Raw genomic sequence first — 15,617 nt, 5'->3', positions numbered from 1 at the left:
TAGGATTAAAGTCAATTTGGAATTCAATCCAGTTGAATCTATGAGTCTGGGTCCATTATTAATATATCACATATGATCGAACTTTATATTGTTTTTTCTTACAAAACACATACACGATTTAAAACAATAGATGATAGCTTCTAGAAAGGTCACTTGATTTTATTTAACACAACCTTGGAGTGAAATATTCATCGATTTCTGTAGTTAAGCGAATCCAATTTGGTAATTATATTTAGTGTCTTAGTGGACCGAGGAGCTGATACACCATAGTGAAATAGATCCCATAGCCGATGGTAATCGTTCAATTGGTTGACATTGCAACCAAATTGTAAATGTAACGAAATTTTTGGAGAGAAAAAAAAAACACGGTGTCAAATCAAAATTTTCGGTAAACTTAGAGACTTTATTGCAATCTGAGCAAATTGGTTACCGGAAGAACAGAGAGAACTGGTCATTTGGTTGATATTGCAAAAAAATTATAAATATAATGACATAAATGCGGGGAAAAAAATCGGTAATAAAATTGAAATTTCTGAAAAATTTGGTGAGTTTATTGCAATTTGCCCTATAAAATAACTATAATGCCCTTCATTTAAGTAATTATACCTTATCATGTTTTTATATGCATATAGCCCTCCATTTGACTCCATGGAGATGCATGGACCCTGTTTGGAAGTGAGTCTCACCCATTTATTACTAAAAAGACCTCTAAAAAATATCATATTTTTACTTTAAAAAAACTCACCCATTTTTTTTTTAGAAAATTGCCCATATTGACAATTTTTTTACCGAAACCCAAAAATACTCTAAATTTTCATAGTTTTATGCTTATTTTTTTATGCATAATGGATATGGTTAGGTTTTGTTCTGCATCCGCCATTGTCCCTGACTAGTTTTTGTCAATTTTGATCATTTTATACATAAGAGTTTTTGCAAAACACTCCAAAAAGTGTACAACTTATTGCGTCTTGCAACCATCTTAAGTTAATCCACATTAAAAATAAAAAATTGTTGTCCTGTCATAAACTAATAAACACTTTTAATAAAAAGTATGTTTTCGTTTTTAAAAGACAAAACTGCACAAATGGTCTTTGTGGTTCGCTGGAAATTGCCACTTTGGTCCAAAAAGGTTTGGACTAGCACCAGAGGTCCAAACTTTTCATTTTGTTGCGACTTAGGTCCATTTTGGTTTTAACTTTTTTATAATGACGAATTTGCCCCTGATATTTACTTTTTTTTATTATTTTTATATTACAATAATTAAAAAAAAAACAAAAACAATTATTTTTTTGAAATAACCACTAGAAAACAAAATTCTTACAATAATCTCTCTCTCTCTCTCTCTCTCTCTCTCTCTCTCTCTCTCTCTCTCTCTCTCTCTCTCTCTCTCTCTCTCTCTCTCTGGTTGTGTTTGATAAACACTTAAACTGAAGAACATCTTCTGGGTTCGATCTCCAAAACACATACCCCATAACCAATGATTTTGACAACCATTAGTCACCACCACCATCCTCCACCTCCATCTCCAAGTAGATTTATCTGCCACTCAAGAACATCCCTCTCCATCGCCAGATCTAAAGCATCTCTCCTTCACCAGTCTCGTCACCTACCCAAAGAACTTTCACAAACGTCGATCGGAAAACCCAAAAACTTTGTTGTCGATCTGAAAAACCTCACCTTCACCGCCGACCAGAAAAACCGCACCTTCATCGCCGATCTTAAAAACCTCAAGAAACAGTTCAACTTCTTATTCCCATATTCTTCAACTCACACTCTCATCACCAAAATTAGAGCATCGATTGTTATTCACCATCACACACCAGCAACATACATCCGATTAGGGAGAGTTTTTGGTGAGATGAGAAAAAAAACCCGCTGATACGCCATGTCTCCGTCTTCGACCGCTCATATACCATGTCTCCATCTCCGGCGACTCTGACGTCTAGCATGAGAATGTCTTCGGCGACTCCAGCGTATGGCAACCGATATTGCTAACGTATCTGCCTAGATCGAGTGGTTCCTAGCATCATCTTCATCTTCCCCACTAAGAAACCTTCGACCATAAGTGTTGCAACCACTGTCATGAAACCCTAACGCAAATGTGAAAACCCTCAAAGGAAAATCTGTTTCTCTCCTTCTCTATCTTCCTCAGAAAACCCTAGATCTTTCTTATCTTCGTTCTTCTCTATCGATTCTGGGTTTGTTCGATCGACGCACAAAAACCCCATCTCTCCATCTCCGATTCCCTGTACTCTTTGTACTCTTCTCGTTTGGACCTGAAACCTAAAATCGAAAGGGAAAGGGGGTGATTTTTGAAGTTTTTAGTCTAAACCAATAGAAACTACACATAGGGGTTGCAAAAAAGCAAAGCATACATGTAGATGATGAACGGTGAATCGATGCATAGAAGGGTGGGATGCAGAACATGCTATGGTGATTAATTATTTTCTTCAAATGAGTGATTTTTTTGTTTCGATGAAAGAAAAAAGGAATTGTTCTCTTATGCCACACACACACACACACACACACACACACACACACACACAGAGAGAGAGAGAGAGAGAGAGAGAGAGAGAGAGAGAGATTGTATATTTTATTTATTTATTTTTATTCCTTTATATAAAAAATAGAAAATGCAATTTTTTTCTTTTAAACAGAAAAATATTTAAATAAATAAAAAAACTAAAAAAGAAACAAGTAATGGCAAAATCGTCATGAAAAAGTTCAAAGTAAATTAGACAAAACTAGCAACAAAATTAAAACTTTATACCTGTGGTGCAAGTCCAAATCTTTTTGGACCAAAGTGGCAATTTTAAGCAAACCACAGGGACCATTTGTGCAGTTTAGTCTTTTCAAAATCAAATCCAAACACCCGAATACTAGATAAAAATTGTGACTATAGGACATTCACAACAGTGACCATCAATAATGAAATTTTATTCTGAAATTACCAACTCTCAATCGATTTGCAAAATGAACACCAATTTTGAAACGACATATTTCGGATTAATCAATTTAAGGTTCTCTTTTGTACTTTTTTCATTTTTTTTTAAATTTAAATAACCAAATAGTAACAAATAATTAAAGGATCAGTTGAGACACCCAAAGATGACGTTAATTTATCTATATATATTTTTAGAATTCACCATAACGATCTTTAAGTTCTCATACAAGTCAACACCTACTCCATAGCAAATTCCTATTCCAAGACAGGCCACCTAATTCATAAAACTTAACCATTACACTCTTCATAGTCTTCCACCTATACCCATACATTAAAACCTTAACAAATCCTCATAACCCTAAACAAAAACACAAAATCACTATAAAACCCAACATCCCCATGCACAATCTTTAACACCCAACATCAACCATAAACCCTAAACAAAACAAACCAATGGCTCGACCACTTCCGAACCATGTTCTAACCGGTGCACCACAAGTGAGCCTAGCCATTGGGTCTGTCTTCTTCTTTTGTGTATTGACCTTGTTCATGTGTGCTAGTCATTCTAAAAAATGGGTTCATCGTTTGAAAGCTTGCTACAGTTATGATTTTGAAGAACCTGTTATACAACTCAACAATGAAAGCATGAACCATGTCTTTCAAGATCAAGAAGATGAAGAAGAAGAAGAAGAAGAAGAATCCGTTTGGCAAAAGAATATACTCATGGGTGGAAAGTGTCAACTACCAGATTTCTCAGGGGTCATAATTTACGACTCTGAAGGAAACGTCGTTCCTCCAAAACCAAGACTCCTTGCTCTTACCTGGAAATAAATAAACAATAATAATTCAATAAGAATCGCTTCATTTTGTATATCTTTATCTTCATGTCCTCTTAACAAGTTAGTTTACAATTCAAAATTTCACTATCGTTTTGGTTGTTATCAATATACAGAATCATCCTGTATTTGAATAAATATAGCAGCATACCCGTATTATTAGTGAGTGGATCAACTAACTAGCCCTAACTGAACCCGATGAAGAGCTTCTTCCCCTAAACCCAACAACATTCAGCTTCGACGTCGATTTCCCAACACCGCCGCCTTTTTGGCTACTACTACTTTTTGTTTTCCCGCCAATTTTCACAATCGGTGTTTTAGGTTTTGAAATTTTTGTGGGCCCGGTAGAACCAGAAGCATGACCCGTGGGTTTCTTGGATTTTGAGAAGGAGGCTACTTTAGCAGAGGATTTGGGACCTCTTTTAACAGGTGGTTTGGATTTGGAAAAGGGGGTGACTTTACTGGATGTGGGTCCCACTGAGCTTCTGAAGTTTTTGTTGGTTTTTTGATCGGAGATTTTGATTGGTTTTGAGGCTTTTGATTTGTTGTGTTGTAGTTTTGGTCTGCTGCTATTGTCTCTTCGGACGTTGTCTACAGTGAGAGACTCTAAGCTCTCGTTTTTCCTCATGGCCTCTTCCACACGGTCTGCTAGAGTCATGTCCTTTTTTGTAATTAGACTCGTCACTTTTCCTTAAAAAAAAAAAAAAACGTGACATGTTATGAAAATTACAACAAGGTCAGATAGGTAATTTACCAAGAAAAAAATTGATGAAATTTACCTTTGGCACCCATGCGAGCGGTTCTTCCAGTCCTATGAAGGTAGTCAATCTAAAACACGAATTAAAAAAAAAAAATTATGATGTGAATACGACAAATTTACCCCTACAGCTGAAAATACTTACAGAGTTTTTGGGGAAATCAAACATGATAACATGATCAACATCCAAATCCAAACCCCGAGCTGCTAAATCTGTACAAACGAGTGTGGGGCAATCTCCATCATTACTTTTGAACTTTTTGAGGTTTTCAACCCTGGTTCATAAGTAAAATTACATTCTTAGTCCTTAGACATGGAATTCAATGATGGAAGGGTATTTTCGACATTTCACTAAAATAATCAAATCTCACCTTTCGACAGCGGGAACCTCGCCATGATAGTTAACAGTAGCGAGTTGGTTTTCACCAAGGAAATGGTCAACTGCTCGGCTTGAATTCAATGTGTTACAAAACACCATCACTCTATTTCCTTTTGCTAAACTTGGCTCAAGAACCTACATAAACATTATTATTATTTCAGAAACAATTCAAATTTCCCAATAAAATTGTTGAAAAAAAGAATGTAACAACCTGTAGCAATGCTTCCAATTTATTCTCTGCACCTGAAAGCTTGATAAAATCATGTCGAGCAGAAGCAATCTTTTTATGAAGAGATGAAGTGCGAAGATGTTCGATTCCTTCAAACTCCTCATCAACTAACTTCTGTACACCCTGCAAAAATCATGATATAATTTAGTAAGCTATATACGAGTGTTTTTTTTTTTTTTTTTTTTGACTTGATGCATAAAGAACAACTTAATATCACTTATTAGCATACATTTGTCATTGTTGCAGTCACCAAAATAGTTTGAAACCCTAAACCATCTGCTTTTAATGCACGGTTTTTCAATGGGCCTAGAAACTTCCGGATGTCTGGACCAAATCCTCTGTCAAACATGGTGTCTGCTTCATCCAACACCTGAAAACATAACATATACAACATTGTACTTTCAATCATTTAAACCATTTTTATATGCATTTGAAAAACATGGGCTTCTTACCAGATATCTGATATCACCATAGACTAAGTTTCCATCTTCAATATGTTGAAGAACCCTGCCAGGTGTCCCTACCACCATGTCGATTGGTGCATTCAGTGCATCTTCTTGGGGTCTTAAACGACCACCACCACTAACCATTGTTGCCCTGAATCGAGCATGATGACTAATTGACTTTGCAACACCAAATACCTGCAACATTCAACCTTCAACCTTCATCTGAGTTCAAATTTCAAAACAATATGAAAAACTTAATACAGATGAAATGGAAAAAGTATCATTGTTAACCTGTTCACATAACTCCCTTGTTGGACAGAGGACAATGGCACGTGGACGCCTGGGCTTCATCACCATGCCATTCAATGCCTCATCTTGTCTTAACAACTTCAGAAACGAAAAAAGGAAAGAAAAGAACAAGTGTAAGTGTATAAATCTTGTATCATTGAGAGTTTACTGATTCAAATTAAAGCAAGAGATAGAATTAAAACCTGAACAAGAGGCAACAAGTAAGCAAGTGTCTTCCCTGAACCAGTATGAGACCCTAAAACCACGCTTTTTTCATCAAGCACAGCGGGAATCCCCAAACTTTGAATCTCAGTTGGTGCTGTAATACCCATTTCCGTTAACGCAGCTAAAACCTCTTCGCTCAACCCCAATTCCGAAAACGAAACTTCTTCTTCCTTCTTGTTCTTAAAATGCTTCGAAGATCCATCATCGATCTCGCTCTCCTGAAACGGTATCGATTGTGGCTTTTTATTATTGGTTTTGTAAGTGTTACCTACTGAATCTTTGAGGTGTCTGATTCTGAGGCGTTCGAGGAGGATAGAGTGTTTGGATGATTCTAATGATGGTTCGTCTGTGAAGGGGGTGGTGGTGGTGGCGGCGGCGGTGGTGGTGGAGAGGCCCCTAAACCCTTGATAAACCCTACGAGGACGGTGGATTTTAGGGAAAGAGAGGAAAGAGAAAGAGAGACGAGTGGTGGAGGTTGAAGATAAGGAAAGGGTTAGGATTCTTGCAGTTCCTCCCAATTTTACCATCATCTTGCCGGAATGTTTGTTGCAGAGTGGCGCTTGTATGTGTGTTGGTGAATGGTGATAGCCTAGGAGTGGGTTTGATCTATAAACGGATAAGCAATTGAATCAGCAATCACTTTTGTGCTTTATCTCAAAACATAAAACATGGTGGGTAAAAAATGAAACTTTGGAAAAAGTACAAGGGCTTCTATGAGAAAAAAATCATAAATTAAAAATAGGATAAATTAGATAAAAAGAGAGGCTAACGTTCACAGAAATACGAGCCAGAGAACCATGATATTAACACCGGCGCCACTTCCACCGCCGCTTTTTTCTACCACGCGCCACCGCGTACGGCAAACAACAGTATATTTTAATCGGAAAACAAATCTTCTTCTTCCACGAACAGCTGCTTCCGTCGTAGTCCGTGACGTGGATGCCTTTACGGAGTCTTCTGGCTATCTATTTGAACTCAGCTCGTCGGAGGCTGAATCCTTGACGGATTACAACATCTCCAAAATCGCTTCAATTTATCGGAAAAAACCTCTGATAGTTCTCCGGAGACTTCTTCAAATCGGCAACACACTCGGCAAATGGCTCGCATTCAGATACCTTGATAGCATTTTGGAGCGTTCCGACTTGATGTTTGAGGTCAGAGTGCCTATATATTCATAAAGCTATTAACTTTACATAACTAGATAATAGAATCGATGAATTTCATCAAACATATGCGTTATAATTCGATCAAATTTCTTAATTTCGATCTGTTTTATTTGAATTCAGGTTAGAGCTTCGCAGTTGCGCCAAATACTGGTGAAGCTTGGACCGGTACGATTTGAATTATGAACTCAACTTCAACTTCTTTTGAAAAAGCAATTTGAATAATCCATAAAGAAACATGCAATTCAGATTAATGTCCTCAAACATGTAAAATAAGTATCAACTAATCTACTCTCATTCTCTTTCTCTTTCGCAAATTCTCTCTCAGGCATACATAAAAATTGCTCAGGCCATCTCATCTCGACCTGTAAGTTCACTCTATTTTTAATTTTATGCTATTTTTGTCAACTCAAATGCATGTTTTGAGTTGTAAATTCCTTATAGGATCTAATACCACCATCATATCTCAACGAGCTTTCATTATTACAAGACCGAATTTCACCATTTTCAACTGAAGTTGCATTTAACACGATTGAAAAAGAACTTGGGTCACCACTGGATCAAATCTTCTCCGAGATCTCACCAGAACCTGTGGCTGCAGCATCCCTTGGCCAGGTCATTTCTCCATTAATTCTCATAATCGCATTTGCCCTAATTTCTTTCTCTTATGATCAAAATTCAAAACCCTAAAAAAGTTCCTTGTTTTGATCTTTTCATTCAGGTCTACCAAGCTAAACTCCGGTCAAGTGGTGAGATAGTTGCAGTCAAAGTGCAAAGGCCTGGAGTTCAAGCTGCCATTTCATTAGACATATTGATCCTACGTTATCTTGCAGGTTTGATTCGAAGAGTAGGGAAGTTCAATACTGATCTTCAGGTAAAAAAAAAAATTTCTTTTATTTTTTTCTTAAATTCATTTGATTCTCAATACGATTCTTGATCTACAGGCTGTTGTTGATGAATGGGCATCAAGCCTCTTTCGGGTATTGAAACACTAAACTCCCGTATTTTGTTCTTAAAAAATAAAGTCTTTCTATATAAATTCTTAGTGCTCTAATATTGAATACAGGTAATCACATTGAATGCAGGAGATGGATTACGTTAATGAAGCAAAAAATGGAATTAGGTTCAGGTGAGAGAATAGAGATACTATTTCACCTTTTTGTTACATATAATTATGATGACATCATAATCATAATCATAAAAAATAATATATTTGTATTCATTCAACCAGAGAGCTATATGGAAATCTAAAGGATGTTTTGGTTCCAGCTATGTATGTAGATAATACAACTCGTAAGGTTCTCACTATGCAATGGGTAGAGGTAATTCTTTCTTCTTTCTTCTTTCTTCATTCCATTTTATATTTTCTTTCTTTATTATATAATTATATTTATTTAATTTGAGAATGACGTATATAGGGTCAAAAGCTATCTGAAGTGAAGGATCTTTATCTAGTGGAGGTGAAGTTCTTATACAAAATTCTGTTATTTTTTATCGAACTAATTAATCATATATATCTAAATTGTAATTTTTTTATTGTCATTGATGCAGATAGGAGTGTATTGCTCATTTAATCAACTTCTAGAATATGGATTCTATCATGCTGATCCACACCCTGGAAACCTACTTCGTACATATGATGGGAAACTAGCATATTTAGGTACTTCAAAATTACCTATTTACCCCCATAAAGGTTGCTGTAATTTATTTAATATATGTCACTCCTTGATTTGTTGTAACTTAGATTTTGGAATGATGGGTGAATTCAAGCAAGAGCTTCGTGATGGGTTCATTCAAGCTTGCCTTCATCTAGTAAATAAGGATTATGATGCATTGGCAAAAGACTTTGTTACCCTTGGGTACTAATACTAATTATACTATGAACATTTTCTTTTTAGCATTAAATAAAGGCTAAAAAGTTTATGTATGACTATGAGTTGTTATATGATGAATTATTTCACTTTTCAGGTTGCTTCCTGCAACTGCTGACAAGGATGAAGTCACAAAGGCTTTAACAGGTTTAGTTATTTCACCTCTCTACATAATTATAAACGTTTAGTTAAATAAATTTATTATTATTATTATTTTGTGTTACTAAATTTTGTATTTTTCTGGGTAGGGGTTTTTCAGAATGCTGTTTCCAAAGGAGTCCAAAATATTAGCTTTGGGGATCTTTCAGGAAACCTTGGAACCACAATGTAAGAAGATGCATTCATAAATCCTTTTTTTTTTTTTAAGATTTTGAAAACATTATTCAAACGATTTCTTTATGCATTGTTTTATTTATAATGTTTTCAGGTACAAGTTCAAATTTCAGATCCCTTCGTACTTTTCTCTTGTTATTAGAAGGTACAGTATTACTCTCATCATTACACATGATGTTTTTTTTTTTGCTGATATTGTAATTTTCCTGAAAAACCCTTTTGTTTAATGTGCCAGCCTGGCAGTTCTAGAAGGTATTGCAATCAACAATGACCCGAATTATAAAGTTCTCGGTGGGACCTACCCTTGGATTGCAAGAAAAGTCCTAACTGATACTTCACCACAACTTAGGTCTTCTTTACAAGCTCTTCTTTATGAGGTAAATTAAAAATATATTATTACATTTTCCATTTTCTATTTTGCATGTTTTTAATTTTCATTTCATTTTGATGATATTATCAGGAAGGGGTGTTCAGGATTGATCGTTTGGAGTCTCTTCTATCCGAAGTATAATATGCAATTTTTTGAGTTTCTCCTAATTCTTTATTAATTTGAAAAATCTAAAATTGCAATATTTTCATTTTTAGTCCCTTCGAGCTAGAACAGAGAGAGCTTTGGTCAAAGTAGAAGACAACAATTCAAATGTGGTCATCAAGCAGATCTTATCATTCACATTAACTGAAAAGGTAAAGGAAATATATTAAGATATTATTTCCATATCTTTTTATTAAAATTTATTTGTTCAGGGTGCATTTGTGAGGGAAATACTTCTTCAAGAATTTGCCAAGGTATATATATATACTTTTGGTTATTTTTATGTATATATGTTTTTTTTTTTTTTTATAAATTAAAAAGATGAAAATTTTATAAATAACAACAGGGTTTGGATGCACTTGGGTTGGCGACTTTTGAATCTTTGACATATGCAGCAAGTGCAAATTTACCATTTGGCCCTTCCCCTCAATCTTCAATAAGTGATGAAGATATGATAAACTTGAGAAACTTGCTTCGCCTTCTTCACTTATTATCAGGATCTCAAAAGATTGAAGATGTAAGATGCGAACACCTTTTGTGTGTGTATACACTTAACAGCAACATATTTACATTTCTTTACCACATATTATAGGGAGTTGGCGATTTCAGTCCCTATACTAACAAAAGAATAAAATCAGAGGAGGTGTATTTAGCCCTGAACGAGGTTGCATCTATTCAAGACATACTTCCACTGCTTAATGTAATTCCTGAGGTAAGAATGTATAAAAGAAAACATTTCATATTCATTTTTTTTTTTTTTTGATGAAGGTAAATAATGTAAAAAAGAAAATATTTGACAGCTTCCTACAGACTTGCAACAACAGTTGATTCGTCTTCCACTTGATCTGTTTGGTAAGTTGGTTTCTCGTGTTGCTGCAAGGACTATACGAAGGGCATTGTTGTAATATTAATTCATTTCAAAGATTTGATATATTGTATATATATAATATTCTGCAATACAATAAAATTCAAGAAGGATATGATTATTATTGAGATCCTATGCTAAACGTTGAGGAGGAACATATTCTTTTGCTATCGATTTCTAGAAAAAATTGATACCTCACACAACATGACTCATTATTTATAGCTCATTTTCTATTTTTAACTGGCTGGGTTTACAGTTGACTAAAACTCTTTTAAATATTTTATCTCTCTCACATTCAGTTATATCTCCATCCGGGGGTGTTATGTTAGGAATAAAAACTTCGACAAAACGCACATTTTAAAGATGTGAAGAAAATAAAGAACACAAGAATGTAACAATTTTACACATACATGAATAACACCAAACAATTATAAATAGCAAATGGCAATTGTGTTTTAAAATGACGATTGTTAATCAAAATTAACAATTTCTAAAATAAGTGTTATATTAACTCTAAAGTCTAAAGTTTATATTAAAACATCATCCTGAAATATTAAATGCCAAAAGTTTTGGTTTTTTGGTTGACTGTTTGTGGCAAATCAGGTGTGTTGTAAGCGAACTAGAAAGCCAAAGATTTTAGTTTGGCTTTTTAGTTTTAGATTTTTTGAATGTCCTATCTATATCAATATAAAGGAGTTGTCGAAGAAAGTCTTTCTCTTTCTTCTTTATCTCAAGTCAATCTGTAGAGAGATGGTACAGAAATAAAGACTTTTTTCACTCTATCTTCTATTTATCCTATATCTACAGAAGCTGTTTTAGGATTAGTTGCGGGATAGCTATATAAAGAAAACCCGGGTAGCCGCAGCTTGAAAGTCTAATATGAAACTAGCATTTCGACAAGAGAGAAAACCCTAACTCAGTGAGTAAGAGGTGAGGGGAACTGCTCAGAAATGTCTTAGTTGGTTGAGGAGTGACCGATCCGGTCAATCAAAAAATAGTAAAACAAAGAAAGTTTGTTTTGTCTGGCGTAGCTAATGTGACTTTCTCGATCTAAGAAGCACATCAAAATTTAAATATAAGACTATTCACATTCACAACCAAAACCAACCCAACTATCTATTAAAAAATTAATTTTTCTTTCTTCCACCTACACAACTCAATTAAACCTAACTTTTTACATCCATTACCAACCCAACTCAAATAAATTTTTTTTATTAAATAAATATACTTTAAGATTATTTTTTATTCTACTAAAATTTATTAGAAAAATTAAAAATAATTTATTTAGTTCGAAATAAATAAATTTTTTATTTTAAATACAAAACTCAATAAAAATATTTTACATTCATAATACTTTTTATCCAAAAAAAATCTAAAGAAGTGATATATGTATGACATGTGTGTTGATATAAGTTACCAACTAGTGAGTTGTTCAATCAAACCAGTCGGTTGTTATAATTGATTTTTTTTTTTTTTTGCTTTTTGTCTGACCAACTATCCAAATTATCACGGATGAGAGTAGTCTAAGTAATACATACAAGAAATTTATGAATTTTGTTGAAGCAATATAGAAAGAGTTTTTAAGATTAACCATACACCAACCCTACTTATTAGATCCAAATATCTCAATGAAAGCATTTATATAATCTTCTTTTGTTTCATTTCTTTTAACTGGATTCAAGATTAAATATCTACTATTTAAGCTTTCATGTTTTAGATTTCAGTTATTGAAATAACTAATATTGTACATTATATGAGAGACTCGTAGACACAACATCAACCATATATATTGTAAAAGAGTAGTGTATATAGTTAATTTTATTTTATAGAACTTGTTTTCATAAGTAAAAATTTGGGTGTGTGTTTTAAGTTTATAATTAAATAAAAACTTTTGTTATCTTTTTTGTTATAAGTAAAAGCTCATTAAATGTTGCCATTAACAGTATATTCCATAACCATCGATTTTATTAAGCTAACAATGAGCTAGACAAAACAAACAAATTACATCAAAGAAATAACAAGTTTTGCAACCAACATACACACTTAATGTTGTGCCCTTGATAAAACTTTCTTTTTACAATGATTCCTGCCAAACAACAAGGAATCCCTAAACAACCTAACATACCACCATGTGGTGTAAAAAGCTACTTCAAAATGTTTCTTGTGTGCCTTCTATAATCTCAGAGAAACTAGCATAACTGATCATCATAAAAAACTAATAACATACAATATTACAATGTAACAGATATCATGATTTAAAATTATTAACAGATTTGCAACATTATAAAGAAGTCATCAAGTATGCAAACTATTATATGATGTTGATTAGATATCTCATCAGCAAAACCTTGTTCGTACAATTGTGTTCTTGTTTTCCATTAAATGTCGTGATCTCGAGACCTGCAACGATATTTACCCACGTATATCAAAAACAAATATCACATATTTGAATTATAATTAGTAACATAACTAGTAGATTGACTTTTCTATCATTTTATACATAGTACACAAACGGCTTATTATACTTGATAAAAAGTATAAGAAACACTAAACTATGGCCAAGGGTATGATTTTATATAATTTTCTATTGTCTTTTTACAATGCAACTGGATATTTGATGCATTTGTAACCAAAACATTAGACAAATCAAAAAATGGCAGTATGAAGAGAAATCACTATAACATTTAACATCATCCGTATATTATGAGTCCTGCATATGACAATATAAGTCAAAATTTGTCATCTTTTGTTAGTAATTCTTAAAAATGTGAATAAATAATAAGGAACTTCAAAATTTTTCATTGATCAAAAAATCTGGTGTGCCTTAGATTAACTTGAATCTGATCTAAATATTCTTTTGGGATGATTACTAAGGCAAGTTATGAGAATTAGATTCATCATTTACATAATTGTAATCTACATCATCTAGAATTTATGATGATTAGGCCTTTAGGGTTTATGTGTATACGGCGACTTCAATCTGAGGGCAAAATTGTCATACTTTTTTTTAATATGTTAAAATTGGGCCATTTCAGCAGAGATTTACTTAACCAGCCTTATTTAGTTTAATGTCTTTTCTTGTAGCCATTTAACTGAAAACATACAAAATTATATAAATTTGATGAAAAGTATAAATATGATAGAAATTACCTTGTGTAGGTTTTTTTTGGTGGATGAAAACACAGACAGATGAACAGAAACACACATAACAGAGATCGACAACAACACACACTCATACACAGTAAGTGTTAAAGTAAAGTGCTTTAAATCGGATGACTTTGAATGTAAGATGCTACAAAATAGAGTTGTTCATTTTATTTTTGGGAAAAAAAAAGCAATTGATCCTGAACAAGAACAGAAATCGATAATCACACATAACAACCAAGACACATATGGCGTATACAGATACATATACGGATAACAGGTGGAGAAGAAGAACTGTAAGAGAAGAACAATACTTAGTGTAACAGAATAAGAAGTATAAAGGAGAACGGTTTACCAGGGTCTGCAGAGAAGAAGACGTACAGAGGAACCAAAATTTGAAAAATGCAAATGTCAGAAAGATTTTTGGATCTTCGATTTATATAAATATGATAATATAGCAAACATTATTTCATTCCTATTATAATCCCTATTATAATGGAGATATAATGGGTAAAAGATATAGAAATTCAAAAAGATTGGTATATTATGGTAACTGAGTTGCTAATTAGTAGGAGTTGATAATTCTATTGTTTATTATGATTATGATTATGATTTTAAATTAAATTGATTTGATTGTGATTGTATTTTAATTTCCGTTAAAAATGCATTAGGCGGGAAAAGTTTTGTGAAGAGATGTGTGAAACTGACACGTGGATTGAAGGAGCTTATAGGAGGGACACGTGGCGCCTTAGAGAGGTTTTTATTAGGAAGAAATATATATATATATATATATATATATATATATATATAAAAAGAATATAATAAAGACAAAATTTCACAATTGGTCCCTATGGTTTACAGAATATTGCACTTTGAGGACTTCCTAGCAAAAAGTCACGCGAATGGTCCTTAAGGTTTGATTTCATTGCGCGATTGATGTGACAACCATCAAATTTCGGTCAAGTCAAAGTCAAACAAAGTCAACTAGTCAAACCGGTCAACTCCATTAACCCTTGTATGATAGGGTTTACGTTATGTAATCACTGTATAATTCGCTATTTTAATGAGAAAACATCATTTGGAAAGTTCATGTGTTTGATTTTCCTTAGCCTTAACAGTGCTAAACAATGAACCAAAGCGATAAAACACTATTGCACAATCATCGGGATTGTGTAGGACACTAAATCATGGCTTAACGGGGTCTATGGACCTTGCGTTGCGAAGCCGGACACTCAAAAAGATCACAAACGAAACCTCTCGCAATCTCATTCAAACCCTACTCAAGATTACTTTATGCTAATAGGATCGAAACTCATACACTACGATATAAATTGACGTTAATAGCAACCTAGTATAGTACAACGTTATAACTATAATCAAATTAAATTATGATACCATATTAAAATCAAATCAAAGTATAATGCTCTAATTAAATTTAAAAGAATCAAACTTGAATGCTATAATTAAACTTCAAATCAAAGTAGATTGTTATAATCAAATAATAACTCATCTTTTATAAAACTCCATTTTTATAAACTTTACATTAAATTTTATAAAACTCTATTTTTATAAACTTTACATTAAATTTTATAAAACTCTTATATT

General features: G+C 33.3%; 3 protein-coding genes across 3 annotated transcripts; 2 read left to right on the top strand and 1 right to left on the bottom strand.

The window, feature by feature from the left end:
- Positions 1-3,109: 3,109 nt before the first annotated feature.
- On the bottom strand, positions 3,110-6,712 carry RH39. The gene is made up of 10 exons (XM_079058343.1): positions 6,083-6,712; positions 5,883-5,978; positions 5,598-5,786; positions 5,375-5,515; positions 5,128-5,268; positions 4,909-5,051; positions 4,683-4,812; positions 4,560-4,608; positions 3,932-4,470; positions 3,110-3,765 (listed from the first exon to the last, which is right to left on the bottom strand). The coding sequence occupies exons 1-9, from the start codon at positions 6,632-6,634 to the stop codon at positions 3,956-3,958; spliced, it is 1,956 nt and encodes a 651-aa protein (XP_078914469.1). The 5' UTR covers positions 6,635-6,712; the 3' UTR covers positions 3,110-3,765; positions 3,932-3,955.
- On the top strand, positions 3,398-3,775 carry LOC145122379 (nucleolar protein). Its single transcript, XM_079057985.1, has one exon. The coding sequence runs from the start codon at positions 3,398-3,400 to the stop codon at positions 3,773-3,775; it is 378 nt and encodes a 125-aa protein (XP_078914111.1).
- A 151-nt stretch (positions 6,713-6,863) lies between the features above and the next one.
- On the top strand, positions 6,864-10,996 carry LOC145122772 (Protein kinase superfamily protein). Its single transcript, XM_079058342.1, has 21 exons — positions 6,864-7,258; positions 7,391-7,435; positions 7,596-7,634; positions 7,712-7,882; positions 7,989-8,141; positions 8,212-8,247; positions 8,353-8,396; positions 8,499-8,589; positions 8,686-8,727; positions 8,819-8,927; positions 9,012-9,126; positions 9,236-9,285; positions 9,387-9,465; positions 9,566-9,616; positions 9,707-9,848; positions 9,932-9,976; positions 10,057-10,155; positions 10,216-10,257; positions 10,350-10,520; positions 10,596-10,715; positions 10,804-10,996. The coding sequence occupies exons 1-21, from the start codon at positions 6,902-6,904 to the stop codon at positions 10,906-10,908; spliced, it is 2,106 nt and encodes a 701-aa protein (XP_078914468.1). The 5' UTR covers positions 6,864-6,901; the 3' UTR covers positions 10,909-10,996.
- The last annotated feature ends 4,621 nt before the right edge of the window (positions 10,997-15,617 follow it).

Source organism: Lactuca virosa, chromosome 6 (assembly GCF_052849685.1).
Source record: "Lactuca virosa cultivar CGN04683 chromosome 6, Lactuca_virosa_CGN04683_v6, whole genome shotgun sequence".
In the NCBI taxonomy this organism is placed as follows: Eukaryota; Viridiplantae; Streptophyta; class Magnoliopsida; order Asterales; family Asteraceae; genus Lactuca; species Lactuca virosa.
The sequence above is the reverse complement of the archived record's forward strand: the minus strand, read 5'-3'. Positions and strand labels throughout refer to the sequence as shown.